Genomic DNA, 12,500 nt, shown 5'->3' with positions numbered 1-12,500 from the left:
CATTGGAAATGAATGGATTATACTCCAAAATACTGAAATATTCATTTTTATTCATTATTTTTTGTTTCCCCTTTTCTCCCAATTTTGAATCTCCATTTGAACAATTTGACAGGATTTCTCTATATTTTATAAAATCGATGAATCAAGGTTTTGAATAAAAATATTAGCAATGCTACAATAATATATATGTTGTGTGCTGCCTCTATAGTCAACACTTGGGAAGAGATCATGACGACACACTTTATTCAGGTGACAAATCCAACATACTGATATTCTATTTAAAAATATTATTATTCTTCTGAGACTCCAACTCCTCCTGGAGCTTTAAGCTACATGCACCAAACCAGCACAGATCTTCTGACTGATCCCGAATAGTGTGCTCTATCTTTTCTAACTGATCGGACTTACGGTATATTCCAGTATCTGACTTCCCAAAAGGCCTCATGTCATATTGACCATTCAACGTGTGAAAACTTTTTCTTGTAATAAATCCTTTAGGAGGAATCAAGCTACATCCTATCACTCCATCACTTTCTTTTTCTATGTTGTGTTAACATATGTTAGCAACGGCTAGCAAAGTGCTAAAACATGCTATAAACATACTAGGATTATGCTAGCAATACCTAGCGAAGTGCTAAAACATGATAAAAACATACTAGGATTATGCTAGCAATACCTAGTGAAGTGCTAAAACATGCTAAAAACATACTAGGATTATGCTAGCAATACCTAGCGAAGTGCTAAAACATGCTAAAAACATACTAGGATTATGCTAGCAATACCTAGCAAAGTGCTAAAACATGCTATAAACATACTAGGATTATGCTAGCAATACCTAGCGAAGTGCTAAAACATGCTAAAAACATACTAGGATTATGTTAGCAATACCTAGCGAAGTGCTAAAACATGCTAAAAACATACTAGGATTATGCTAGAAATACCTAGCGAAGTGCTAAAACATGCTAAAAACATACTAGGATTGTGCTAACATGCTAACAACGCCTAGCAAAGAGCTAAAACGTGTTAAAAACATACTAGCATCATGCTAACATAATAGCAACACCTAGTGAAGTGGCTAAATGCCTAGTGAAGTGCAAAAACATGCAAAAAACATGCTAGCAACGCCTAGTGAAGTGGTAAAACGTGTTAAAAACAGGCTAGCATCGTGTTAACACATGCTAGCAATGCCTAGCGAAGTGCTATAAAAATGCTAAAAACATACTAGAATTGTGCCAACATTTGCTTGCAAAATCTAACGAAGTGCTAAAACGTGCTAAAAACATACTAGGATTGTGCTAACACATAATAGCAACACCTAGCGAAGTGGCTAAATGCCTAGTGAAGTGCAAAAACAAGCAAAAAACATGCTAGCAATGCCTTGTGAAGTGGTAAAATGTTCTAAAAACATGCTAGCATCATGCTAACACATAATAGCAACACCTAGCGAAGTGGCTAAATGCCTAGTGAAGTGCAAAAACAAGCAAAAAACATGCTAGCAATGCCTTGTGAAGTGGTAAAATGTTCTAAAAACATGCTAGCATCATGCTAACACATAATAGCAACACCTAACGAAGTGGCTAAATGCCTAGTGAAGTGCAAAAACAAGCAAAAAACATTTTACCAACGCCTAGTGAAGTGGTAAAACGTGCTAAAAACATGCTAGCATCGTGTGAACACATAATAGCAACACCTAGCGAAGTGGCTAAATGCCTATTGAAGTGCAAAAACATACAAAAAACATGTTAGCAATGCCTAGTGAATTGGTAAAATGTTCTAAAAACATGCTAGCATCATGCTAACACATAATAGCAACACCTAACGAAGTGGCTAAATGCCTAGTGAAGTGCAAAAACAAGCAAAAAACATTTTACCAACGCCTAGTGAAGTGGTAAAACATGCTAAAAACATGCTAGCATTGTGTGAACACATAATAGCAACACCTAGCGAAGTGGCTAAATGCCTATTGAAGTGCAAAAACATACAAAAAATGCTAGCAATGCCTAGTGAAGTGGTAAAATGTGCTAAAAACATGCTAGCATTGTGCTAACACGTGCTAGGAATGCCTAGCGAAGTGTTAAAACATGCTAAAAACATGCTAGCAGTATATCTGTCTATGATGTTGGCTTGATAAAGCTCAGCCTGAAAGTTTAAAGTTTGTCTTGACGCATTTTTTTATCTAGTTTCATTATTGCTGCGCTGTTCAGTGTACCACTAGATGGCGCCACATGATCACACAGCGCTGACGGAAGAGGTGAATGCAGATTACCAGATTTTAAAACACAGCCTTTTGCTATTTAGTAATTGCGCAAGGCCATATTGCGATGTCAGATTTACAGTAATTCAATCAATCATGAAGCCTTAATGGGGGTGTTTTACAGAGTCAATTTTCAAGTTAATTTAATGATCTAAAAGTCTGGACAAAAACGTTTTTTTACTTTTTTCTGGCATACTATACTTATAAAATATAATTTGTAAACATGTCTATTTGGGAATTGTATCTAGAAGGTTTAAAAGGTCCCTGTGTGATCAACAGCACTAGCTGAGGGAGGATCTATCTCATATGTAAGCAAAATGTACATTGTAACAGATATATTGTTCCAGATTGTGAATCTGAATCAATATCCAGCTGTAATAATATGAGCTTCGATGTCTGTTCTCTCATTGGTCATGTCACAATACATTGCTGCACATCTAAATAAGGTGAAACTCAACTGCCAGTGTGAACGCCCCTCAATGCAAGGCAATTACAGCATGTCATCTGTTTCAACATATGACAGATTAGGGACAGCAGAGCAAACGTTACTCCCAACACAAAACCTTAACGCTGTCATCAAAGGTGTGTTTGCGGACGGTGATGGGGGGCGTTCAGTTTTAGTGCTCTGGACATGTGAATGCTATCTGTCTTGTGACGGTAGCTGTCGATGTAGACAGCTCACTAGAACAAGTCTGAAACTAAACGGCAGTTTAAAATGTGTTTGTTTCAATTAATCATGGCTGGAGAGGACATCAGTGGATATACATACACGGAGTGCCTCGAGTAAACACATCCCTCCCCTTTCACACACACACACAGATCCTCCAAACATCCTAACACACACACACACCTTCAGCCTTGTGCAGCTCCAGTGCCAGTTGTTCTCGCACTCGGGTCTCCTCAACGAGACGCTCCTGCAGCTCTTCCTGTCTGCCCAACAGTTCCTCGATCTCCTCATTGAGCCTGAACTTCTCTCGCATCAGCTCCGTCTGCGTGATGTGTGCATGTTCCAGCTAAGAGAGAGACAGAAAGGTCATGTGTAGCTCTGTAACAACCGAAAAATTCACGTATCAGACGCCCAGTTACCCCATGTGACTCAACCCTCCCTAGCAACCGGGCCAATTTGTTTACCACATGTGACTCAACCCTCCCTAGCAACCGGGCCAATTTGGTTACCCCATGTGACTCAACCTTCCCTAGCAACCGAGCCAATTTGGTTACCCCATGTGACTCAACCCTCCCTAGCAACCGGGCCAATTTGGTTACCCCATGTGACTCAACCCTCCCTAGCAACCGGGCCAATTTGGTTACCCCATGCAACTCTACCCTCCCTAGCAACCGGGCCAATTTGGTTACCCCATGCAACTCTACCCTCCCTAGCAACCAGGCCAATTTGGTTACCCCATGTGACTCAACCCTCCCTAGCATCCGGGCCAATTTGGTTACCACATGTGACTCAACCCTCCCTAGCAACCGGGCCAATTTGGTTACCCCATGTGACTCAACCCTCCCTAGCAACCGGGCCAATTTGGTTACCACATGTGACTCTACCCTTCCTAGCAACCAGGCCAATTTGGTTACCACATATGACGCTACCCTCCCTAGCAACCGGGCCGATTTGGTTACCCCAAGTGACTCTACCCTCCCTAGCAACCAGGCCAATTTGGTTACCCCATGTGACTCTACCCTCCCTAGCAACCGGGCCAATTTGGTTACCCCATGTGACTCTACCCTCCCTAGCAACCAGGCCAATTTGGTTACCCCATGTGACTCTACCCTCCCTAGCAACCAGGCCAATTTGGTTACCCCATGTGACTCAACCCTCCCTAGCAACCAGGCCAATTTGGTTACCCCATGTGACTCTACCCTCCCTAGCAACCGGGCCAATTTGTTATCCACTTAAAAGAGCGTTTTCGAAAAGCTCAGTATGGAGGGCCATAATGTAGATAAAAAGAAACGTATACTTGTTTGTGTGGACGTGGCCTAAAATCGAGCTTAACTATTAAAGTATGTTATGCATCGAAATCATAATTTGTCCAGTTGGGACTATTGTTCTACGCAGAGGAACTTCTTTTCTCAACATTAATAGTTATTTTCATGTATTCTTGCACATAGCACATATATAAAGTTTAAATCTTTTGCCTAAACTTTCAATACGGTGTGTTATTTATCTGTTAATAATCATCTTTGTTGAGACATTTAATTAGTAGCATCAATACTTGTAATACTACAGACTTATATCTGTTAGCAGGGTACTTCGTTTCAATATACAAATTAAAAAACACAATTACATTTTTCTGTGTTTCTGTTTAACACAACGACCTTAATCTGGCACCTTTATGTTATCTATAGAGTTAATGTCCTGTGAGCAATTGACTGTCTTTATGGCGTTAAAGATTAACACGAAAGAGAGTGAAACTAAAGGAAACAAATGGCAGGATTTTGTAATCAATATGTAATAGTGTCATCTGTCTCCAGTTCCAAGAGTATAAACAAAGCACTTCATACACAGAAACACACTCAGGAATCTCATTACACTGAAGTCAAATATAACAAAACTGTTGATTTTGTTGACAGTGTCGTGAGCTGTGAGTGGTAAAACTCTTATCTAAAGCTAAAGACATTAAACTCTTCAACACTGTAAAACCTTCACAGGCACCTTCCTCCACATTCACTGTGCGTGATGCTCAATCTATGACACCAAAGGTCAAATACTACAAGCACCACCAGGAACAGAGTCATAATGGAGTATACAGGTAGCAACAAACACCGCTGTGACCTCTGAATGGGTCCGATCGCACTTACGGTGTACGGAGGAGTGGGTAGGGAAATCTTTGAAACAACTTTGAGAAGGTGACCGTTAGCTCGGTGTTTGACGTGTGAAATCTGCGTTTGCACCACCACGGCGTTGTTCTCATCGAGAAAACTGCTGAGGGGGAAGGGTCGCGGTAACGGGATGCGAGATTCCACTTCGTAGATATCCTGATCCTGGCTTTCCAACCAGTCGTCCCGTAGAGAATTCCAATACGTTTTATAAGACTCCATCGTGCATGAGAGTTCTGGCATGAACTGATGGAGGAGTTTAACATCACACCGCTGCGCAACAGTCTCTATAGAAGTGACTGCTCCATGTACACACACGGGACAGCTCACATGGTCCGTCAGGTAATACAAGCCTCCTGTAAATGATCAAATCGTTCCAGAGGGTTGAAAAGAGAAAGTCTGTGTTAAGTCCTCACAAGTGCAACCTGTGGCATGTAATCCAGATATGTTTGAAACAGGATAGTTAGTTCAAGGGCTTGCTGTCGTGTCTCTCTCTCAGATTAGAACTCCGTTATTCCAGCTGAAAACTCATTAACAATTCCATGCCGCCGTGGCAACGCTCCACTGGGAAAACGTAGGGCCTCATTAACAGCTCGACCTGACAGGGAGCCGGGGGCGAGAACAGACCACAGCATAACTCGGGGGAGATCATCTGTCTCTCTCTCTTATCCAAACATTCAGTCGCCGGAGCGGTTGTGCACTGTGCAGCTTATATAGAGGTAAAAGGGCCTGACTCAAAAGCTGCAGGTGAGCGGACAGGTTGATTTAATGTGCACGCCCTCCCGCACCCTGCCCGAGCCTGTCCGACTGGATTCTTGCTCCACATAATTAAAAGATGAGACATTTTAAAGCTTGCGGACACTATTAATTCTGTGGAATGTGGTGATTTCGCTCCATCAGAGTAATTCTCTTCAAAGACTCGTCTAACGGCTCCCGACAACATTATTGATTAACCGTTCATCCGGCAAGCCAACCTCTCTAAATCTGTGTTCCTGACTGATCCACCAATACAATTACTTGAACACTTCAGCACCCGTAATTGCTTTAGATGACCGTCAAAGCTGTAATTTACGTCCATTAAAATGCTGTTTTTATTGGGATAATGAATCATATTTGGAGTGTTGTTTTTAATGATGTTAATGAACAATACATTTACCAAGATTAATGCATGCTGTAATAGTAAAGTACATTTATTAAATCGAGAGTTATATATATATATATATATAAATATTAGTGATGCACCGAAATGAAAATTCTGGGCCCGAAAATGACTTTTTTTTAATACCTATTATAAAATATATATTTTTTTTAATATATAATTGTATTAATATTATACTTTATAATTAATTTAATAAATGTTATTAATCTGAACTGAAAAACTACAAAGCAATAAAATAAATCACACTTTTATTGAAAGTAACACCAAAATTGGACAGAAAATATATTATAACAATATTAAATATATTATTCTTCATTCAGTTCTTTAACAATCAAATTTAACAGATTTATTGTTTTTTTTTTACCAATTACCCAATAAATGTAATGTTCTAGAAAACTAATGATATGCAAAACAGCAGTCGAGTACTGAACTTAGCCGCTCTATGCTAGCATCTTCAAATACAAAGTTTAAATATGCTACACATGATAACATCAGGCAGAACACAGAACGGCACGCCCCACCGAGAGCGAGAACCACATTATAGTGACCACGAGGAGGTTACCCCATGTGACTCTACCCTCCCTAGCAACCGGGCCAATTTGGTTGCTAAGGAGACCTGTCTGGCTCAGTATGGAAGGCCATAATGTATATAATAATATATCGACCATGAGGAGGTTACCCCATATGACTCTACCCTCCCTAGCAACCGGGACAATTTGCCTGGTGCAGATAGTGTCAGATACTATTTGCAACCATAGTTAAACAGTAACATACAGAATGGGCATCACTGCAGTGTGTTTATTGTGTTTATTTAGAGTCCCACAGACTATACATTAACCCCTAAACATAAACCTAACCTTAACCTTGGATTTACCATAGTAACCATGGTTTCATCATGGTATTTTGAGGTAAATTTACAGTAAACATATAATTAACCATCATTACACTATGGTTAATTGCATAAAAACTATGGTTACAGTCTAATGTCTGTGAAACGCTTTTGTCCCTCTGCTCTTGCCGTACCTGAGTGGTTGTCTTGGTGATGGTGATGAGCAGTTTCTCCACGGCACTCTGCAGTCGTGTGCTGATGCTCATCAGACACTCCTCCCTCTCCAGCTCAAGCTCCACCTCCTGCAGATGTAGCTCCACCCCCGGAATCTTCCACGACGTCTCCAGTCCTTCATCTGTCTCCGTGGAAAACACGCTGATGTCACCAGCGCCCATCTCACTGCCATGGAAGCTCTCAGAGGACGCGTCTGTGTACGGGACAAGAGAGCCTCACTGGGTCACTAATGAGGGACAGTGTCAACAAAAGACTTCCAGAGTCAAAGATTGACCTAATGTTACAGCGATGAACACAACTACTGAACTTTCTACCAAGTGCAGCGTGTTGTTTTGAGATTAAGACAGATGTTTAGCTGAGCACACGGTGTCGTTCAGGATCTGTTGTGTGTTTTGGGTGTTGAGTTACAGGCGTGTCTGATGGACAGGATGGAGAGTGGTACTTCTTTAGAGACTCTGGTAGTGCTCAGTTGAAGTGTGTAAAGTGACCCCAGACAGAACAGTCTGAAGGTCTGTGTTTAGGGGTATGTGGCAGTACTGTCTCACCTCCTGCAGGTCCTGCTGTCAGTCTCAGGACGTCTGCTGGGGTCTTCTGTAAGGTGGCTCTCAGCGGACTCTTACTGGACTCTAGGATTCCCTCCACATGACGGCCGATAGTTTGCTCTGCCGCTGATGTCGTCTTCAACACGTCGATCAGCACCTGGCGCAAGCGAATGTTCGCCGCACGCAACAAATCCCTGAACGAGCGACAGAGAACAGACACGATCAGACATATTGATACACGGAGACAGTTCTAACTACCATCAATGTGTCAGTCTATATCTGTCTGTCTGCCTGCCTGTCTGTCTGTCTGTCTGCATATCTATCTATTTATCTATCTCTCTGTCCATCTATCTATATATCTGTTTCCCTATCTATATCTGTCTGTCTGTCTATCAATCTGTCTACCTGTCTATCTGTCTGCTATCTACCTGTCTGTCTATCAATCTGTCTACCTGTCTATCAATCTGTCTACCTGTCTGCTATCTATCTGTCTGTCTGTCTGTCTATCTGTCTGCTATCTGTCTGTCTGTCTGTCTATCAATCTGTCTACATGTCTATCTGTCCATCTGTCTGCTATCTATCTGTCTGTCTGTCTGTCTATCAATCTGTGTTTCTGTCTGTGCATCACTGACTGACTGTCTGCCTGTCTATAAATCTGTGTCTGTCTGTCTGTCTGTCCATCTACCTGTTTGTCTATCTGTCTGTATATTTATCAGTCTATCTATCTATCTGTCTACCTGTCTGTCTCTGCTATCTATCTATCGGTCCGTCCGTCCATCTATCTGTCTGTCTACCTATCCGTTTCCCTATCTATATCAGTCTGTCTGTCTATACCTGTCTGTCTGTCTGTTTGTCCATCTACCTGCCTGTCTATCTGTCTGTCTGTAATCTATCTATCGGTCTGTCCGTCCGTCTGTCTGTCTACCTATCTGTTTCCCTATCTATATCAGTCTGTCTGTCTATACCTGTCTGTCTGTCTGTCCATCTACCTGTCTGTCTATCTGTCTCTGCCTGTCTATCTGTCTCTGCCTGTAATCTATCTATCGGTCTGTCCGTCCATCCATCTATCTGTCTGTCTACCTAACTGTTTCCCTATCTATATCAGTCTGTCTGTCTATACCTGTCTGTCTGTCTGTCCATCTACCTGTCTGTCTATCTGTCTCTGCCTGTCTATCTGTCTCTGCCTGTAATCTATCTATCTATCTGTCTGTCCACCTATCTGTCTGTCCACCTATCTGTTTCCCTATCTATACCTGTCTGTCTGTCTAAGTTTGAAACATGATCAAATCGTTCATTTTGAGCTTCCTGAAATTCTATCTGGCTCTCTCCAGGCAGGAATGATCATGACTGTCTCACCTCTCTGTAGTGATGACATCAGATGAGAGCTCTGGATCTTGTGCAGGTGACTGTGATGTCACAGTTGTTTCTCTGCCCTTCGTCATCTCCTCATCTTCCTCTTTCTTCTGTAGTTTATGAACAGGCAGCAGAGAAACAGCAGATAAAAAGCCGGTCATGTTATTCCAGCCAGAGTAAACTCATGTAAACAGTTGCAGTTGTGTTTGTTGTTTGACAGTCAGGCAGCGCTGCGACTCCCGGAAACACACAAGAACAGTGCAACCATTGTGCTGCCATAGTAACAGCTGCATCTGAGGCAATGTTACTTTGGAGACAGACGCCACCTCATGGCACAGATGAGGAAGTGCAGATGGGACAGAAGAGTATTTATATACAAACTAAGACTATGAATATTAGTGCTGTGTGTACTTCACACTAATATGCAATGATAAAGGTTTCAAATAGTAGTGCACTATATTATTGTCACACAATCTCATTTAGGTATCGCACGCACACATTTTATTTGAATCATTGTTTTTTTCATAATTTTTGTCACATGTTAGCAAAATGTACACACTCCATGTATTCCATCCATAAATAATAATTTAATATAATAGATTGCTTACATTCACATATTTTGTTGCATGTTTATTGTTTGCATGCATTATCTGTACTATTTAAATTATTTCCACTGATATGTAGAACAAGCACTAAATAGGTGCTGTCTCTTTAAGAAGAGCATCAGCTCACAGAAGTGAGAATTATTTATTTTTTTCAATCATACATTCTGCTAATCGTGTGTATTTTGATATTTCAACCTCTGTTCCTCTAATACATCTATACTGCATCTATAATACATCTATAATACATCTATACTGCTCCTATACGGCATCTATAATACATCTATACTGCTCCTATACGGCATCTATAATACATCTATACTGCATCTATAATACATCTATAATGCTTCTATACTGCTTCTATACTGCATCTATAATACATCTATAATGCATCTATAATACATCTATACTGCACCTATAATACACCTATAATACATCTATACTGCATCTATACTGCACCTATAATGCATCTATAATGCATCTATACTGCTTCTATACCGCATCTATAATGCTTCTATACTGCATCTATACTGCACCTATACTGCATCTATACTGCATCTATAATACATCTATACTGCTCCTATACGGCATCTATAATACATCTATACTGCACCTATACGGCATCTATAATACATCTATACTGCTCCTATACGGCATCTATAATACATCTATAATGCTCCTATACGGCATCTATAATACATCTATACTGCTCCTATACGGCATCTATAATACATCTATACTGCTCCTATACGGCATCTATAATACATCTATACTGCTCCTATACGGCATCTATAATACATCTATACTGCACCTATACTGCACCTATAATGCATCTATAATACATCTATACTGCTTCTATACCGCATCTATAATGCTTCTATACTGCATCTATACTGCACCTATACTACATCTATACTGCATCTATAATACATCTATACTGCATCTATAATACATCTATACTGCTCCTATACGGCATCTATAATACATCTATACTGCACCTATACGGCATCTATAATACATCTATACTGCTCCTATACGGCATCTATAATACATCTATACGGCTCCTATACGGCATCTATAATGCTTCTATACTGCTTCTATACTGCATCTATAATACATCTATACTGCTCCTATACGGCATCTATAATACATCTATACTGCTCCTATACGGCATCTATAATACATCTATACTGCTCCTATACGGCATCTATAATACATCTACACTGCTCCTATATGGCATCTATAATACATCTATACTGCTCCTATACGGCATCTATAATACAGCTATACTGCTCCTATACGGCATCTATAATACATCTATACTGCATCTATAATACATCTATAATTCTTCTATACTGCTTCTATACTGCATCTATAATACATCTATAATGCTTCTATACTGCATCTATACTGCATCTATACTGCACCTATACTGCACCTATAATGCATCTATAATACATCTATACTGCTCCTATACGGCATCTATAATACATCTATACGGCTCCTATACGGCATCTATAATGCTTCTATACTGCTTCTATACTGCATCTATAATACATCTATACTGCTCCTATACGGCATCTATAATACATCTATACTGCTCCTATACGGCATCTATAATACATCTATACTGCTCCTATACGGCATCTATAATACATCTACACTGCTCCTATACGGCATCTATAATACATCTACACTGCTCCTATACGGCATCTATAATACAGCTATACTGCTCCTATACGGCATCTATAATACATCTATACTGCATCTATAATACATCTATAATGCTTCTATACTGCTTCTATACTGCATCTATAATACATCTATAATGCTTCTATACTGCATCTATACTGCACCTATACTGCACCTATAATGCATCTATAATACATCTATACTGCATCTATAATGCTTCTATACTGCATCTATACTGCACCTATACTGCATCCATACTGCATCTATAATACATCTATACTGCTCCTATACGGCATCTATAATACATCTATACTGCTCCTATACGGCATCTATAATACATCTATACTGCATCTATAATACATCTATACTGCACCTATACTGCATCTATACTGCACCTATACTGCATCTATAATACATCTATACTGCTCCTATACGGCATCTATAATACATCTATACTGCATCTATAATACATCTATAATGCTTCTATACTGCTTCTATACTGCATCTATAATACATCTATAATGCTTCTATACTGCATCTATAATACATCTATACTGCATCTATACTGCATCTATAATACATCTATACTGCTTCTATACTGCATCTATACTGCATCTATAATACATCTATACTGCTCCTATACGGCATCTATAATACATCTATACTGCTTCTATAATACATCTATACTGCACCTATAATGCACCTATACTGCATCTATAATGCACCTATAATGCATCTATAATGCACCTATAATGCACCTATAATGCATCTATAATGCATCTATAATATATCTATAATACCTCTATAATGCATCTATACTGCACCTATAATGCATCTATACTACATCTATAATACATCTATACTGCACCTATAATGCATCTATACTGCATCTATAATACATCTATAATGCATCTATACGGCACCTATAATGCATCTATAATACATCTATACTGCATCTATAATGCATCTATACTGCACCTATACTGCATCTATAATGCATCTATACTGCACC

General features: G+C 39.8%; 1 protein-coding gene across 1 annotated transcript in view; it reads right to left on the bottom strand.

The window, feature by feature from the left end:
• LOC127650376 (A-kinase anchor protein 9-like) overlaps positions 1-12,500 on the bottom strand; it is a 112,301-nt gene that overhangs the window by 56,091 nt on the left and 43,710 nt on the right. The window contains 4 exon segments of the mRNA XM_052135751.1: positions 3,105-3,267; positions 7,260-7,492; positions 7,845-8,035; positions 9,198-9,304. Of these exon segments, the coding sequence (XP_051991711.1) occupies positions 3,105-3,267; positions 7,260-7,492; positions 7,845-8,035; positions 9,198-9,304 (694 nt within the window).

Source organism: Xyrauchen texanus, chromosome 10 (genome assembly GCF_025860055.1).
Source record: "Xyrauchen texanus isolate HMW12.3.18 chromosome 10, RBS_HiC_50CHRs, whole genome shotgun sequence".
Classification (NCBI taxonomy): Eukaryota; Metazoa; Chordata; class Actinopteri; order Cypriniformes; family Catostomidae; genus Xyrauchen; species Xyrauchen texanus.
Note: the sequence above shows the minus strand (reverse complement) of the source record. Positions and strands in the feature narration are given on the sequence as shown.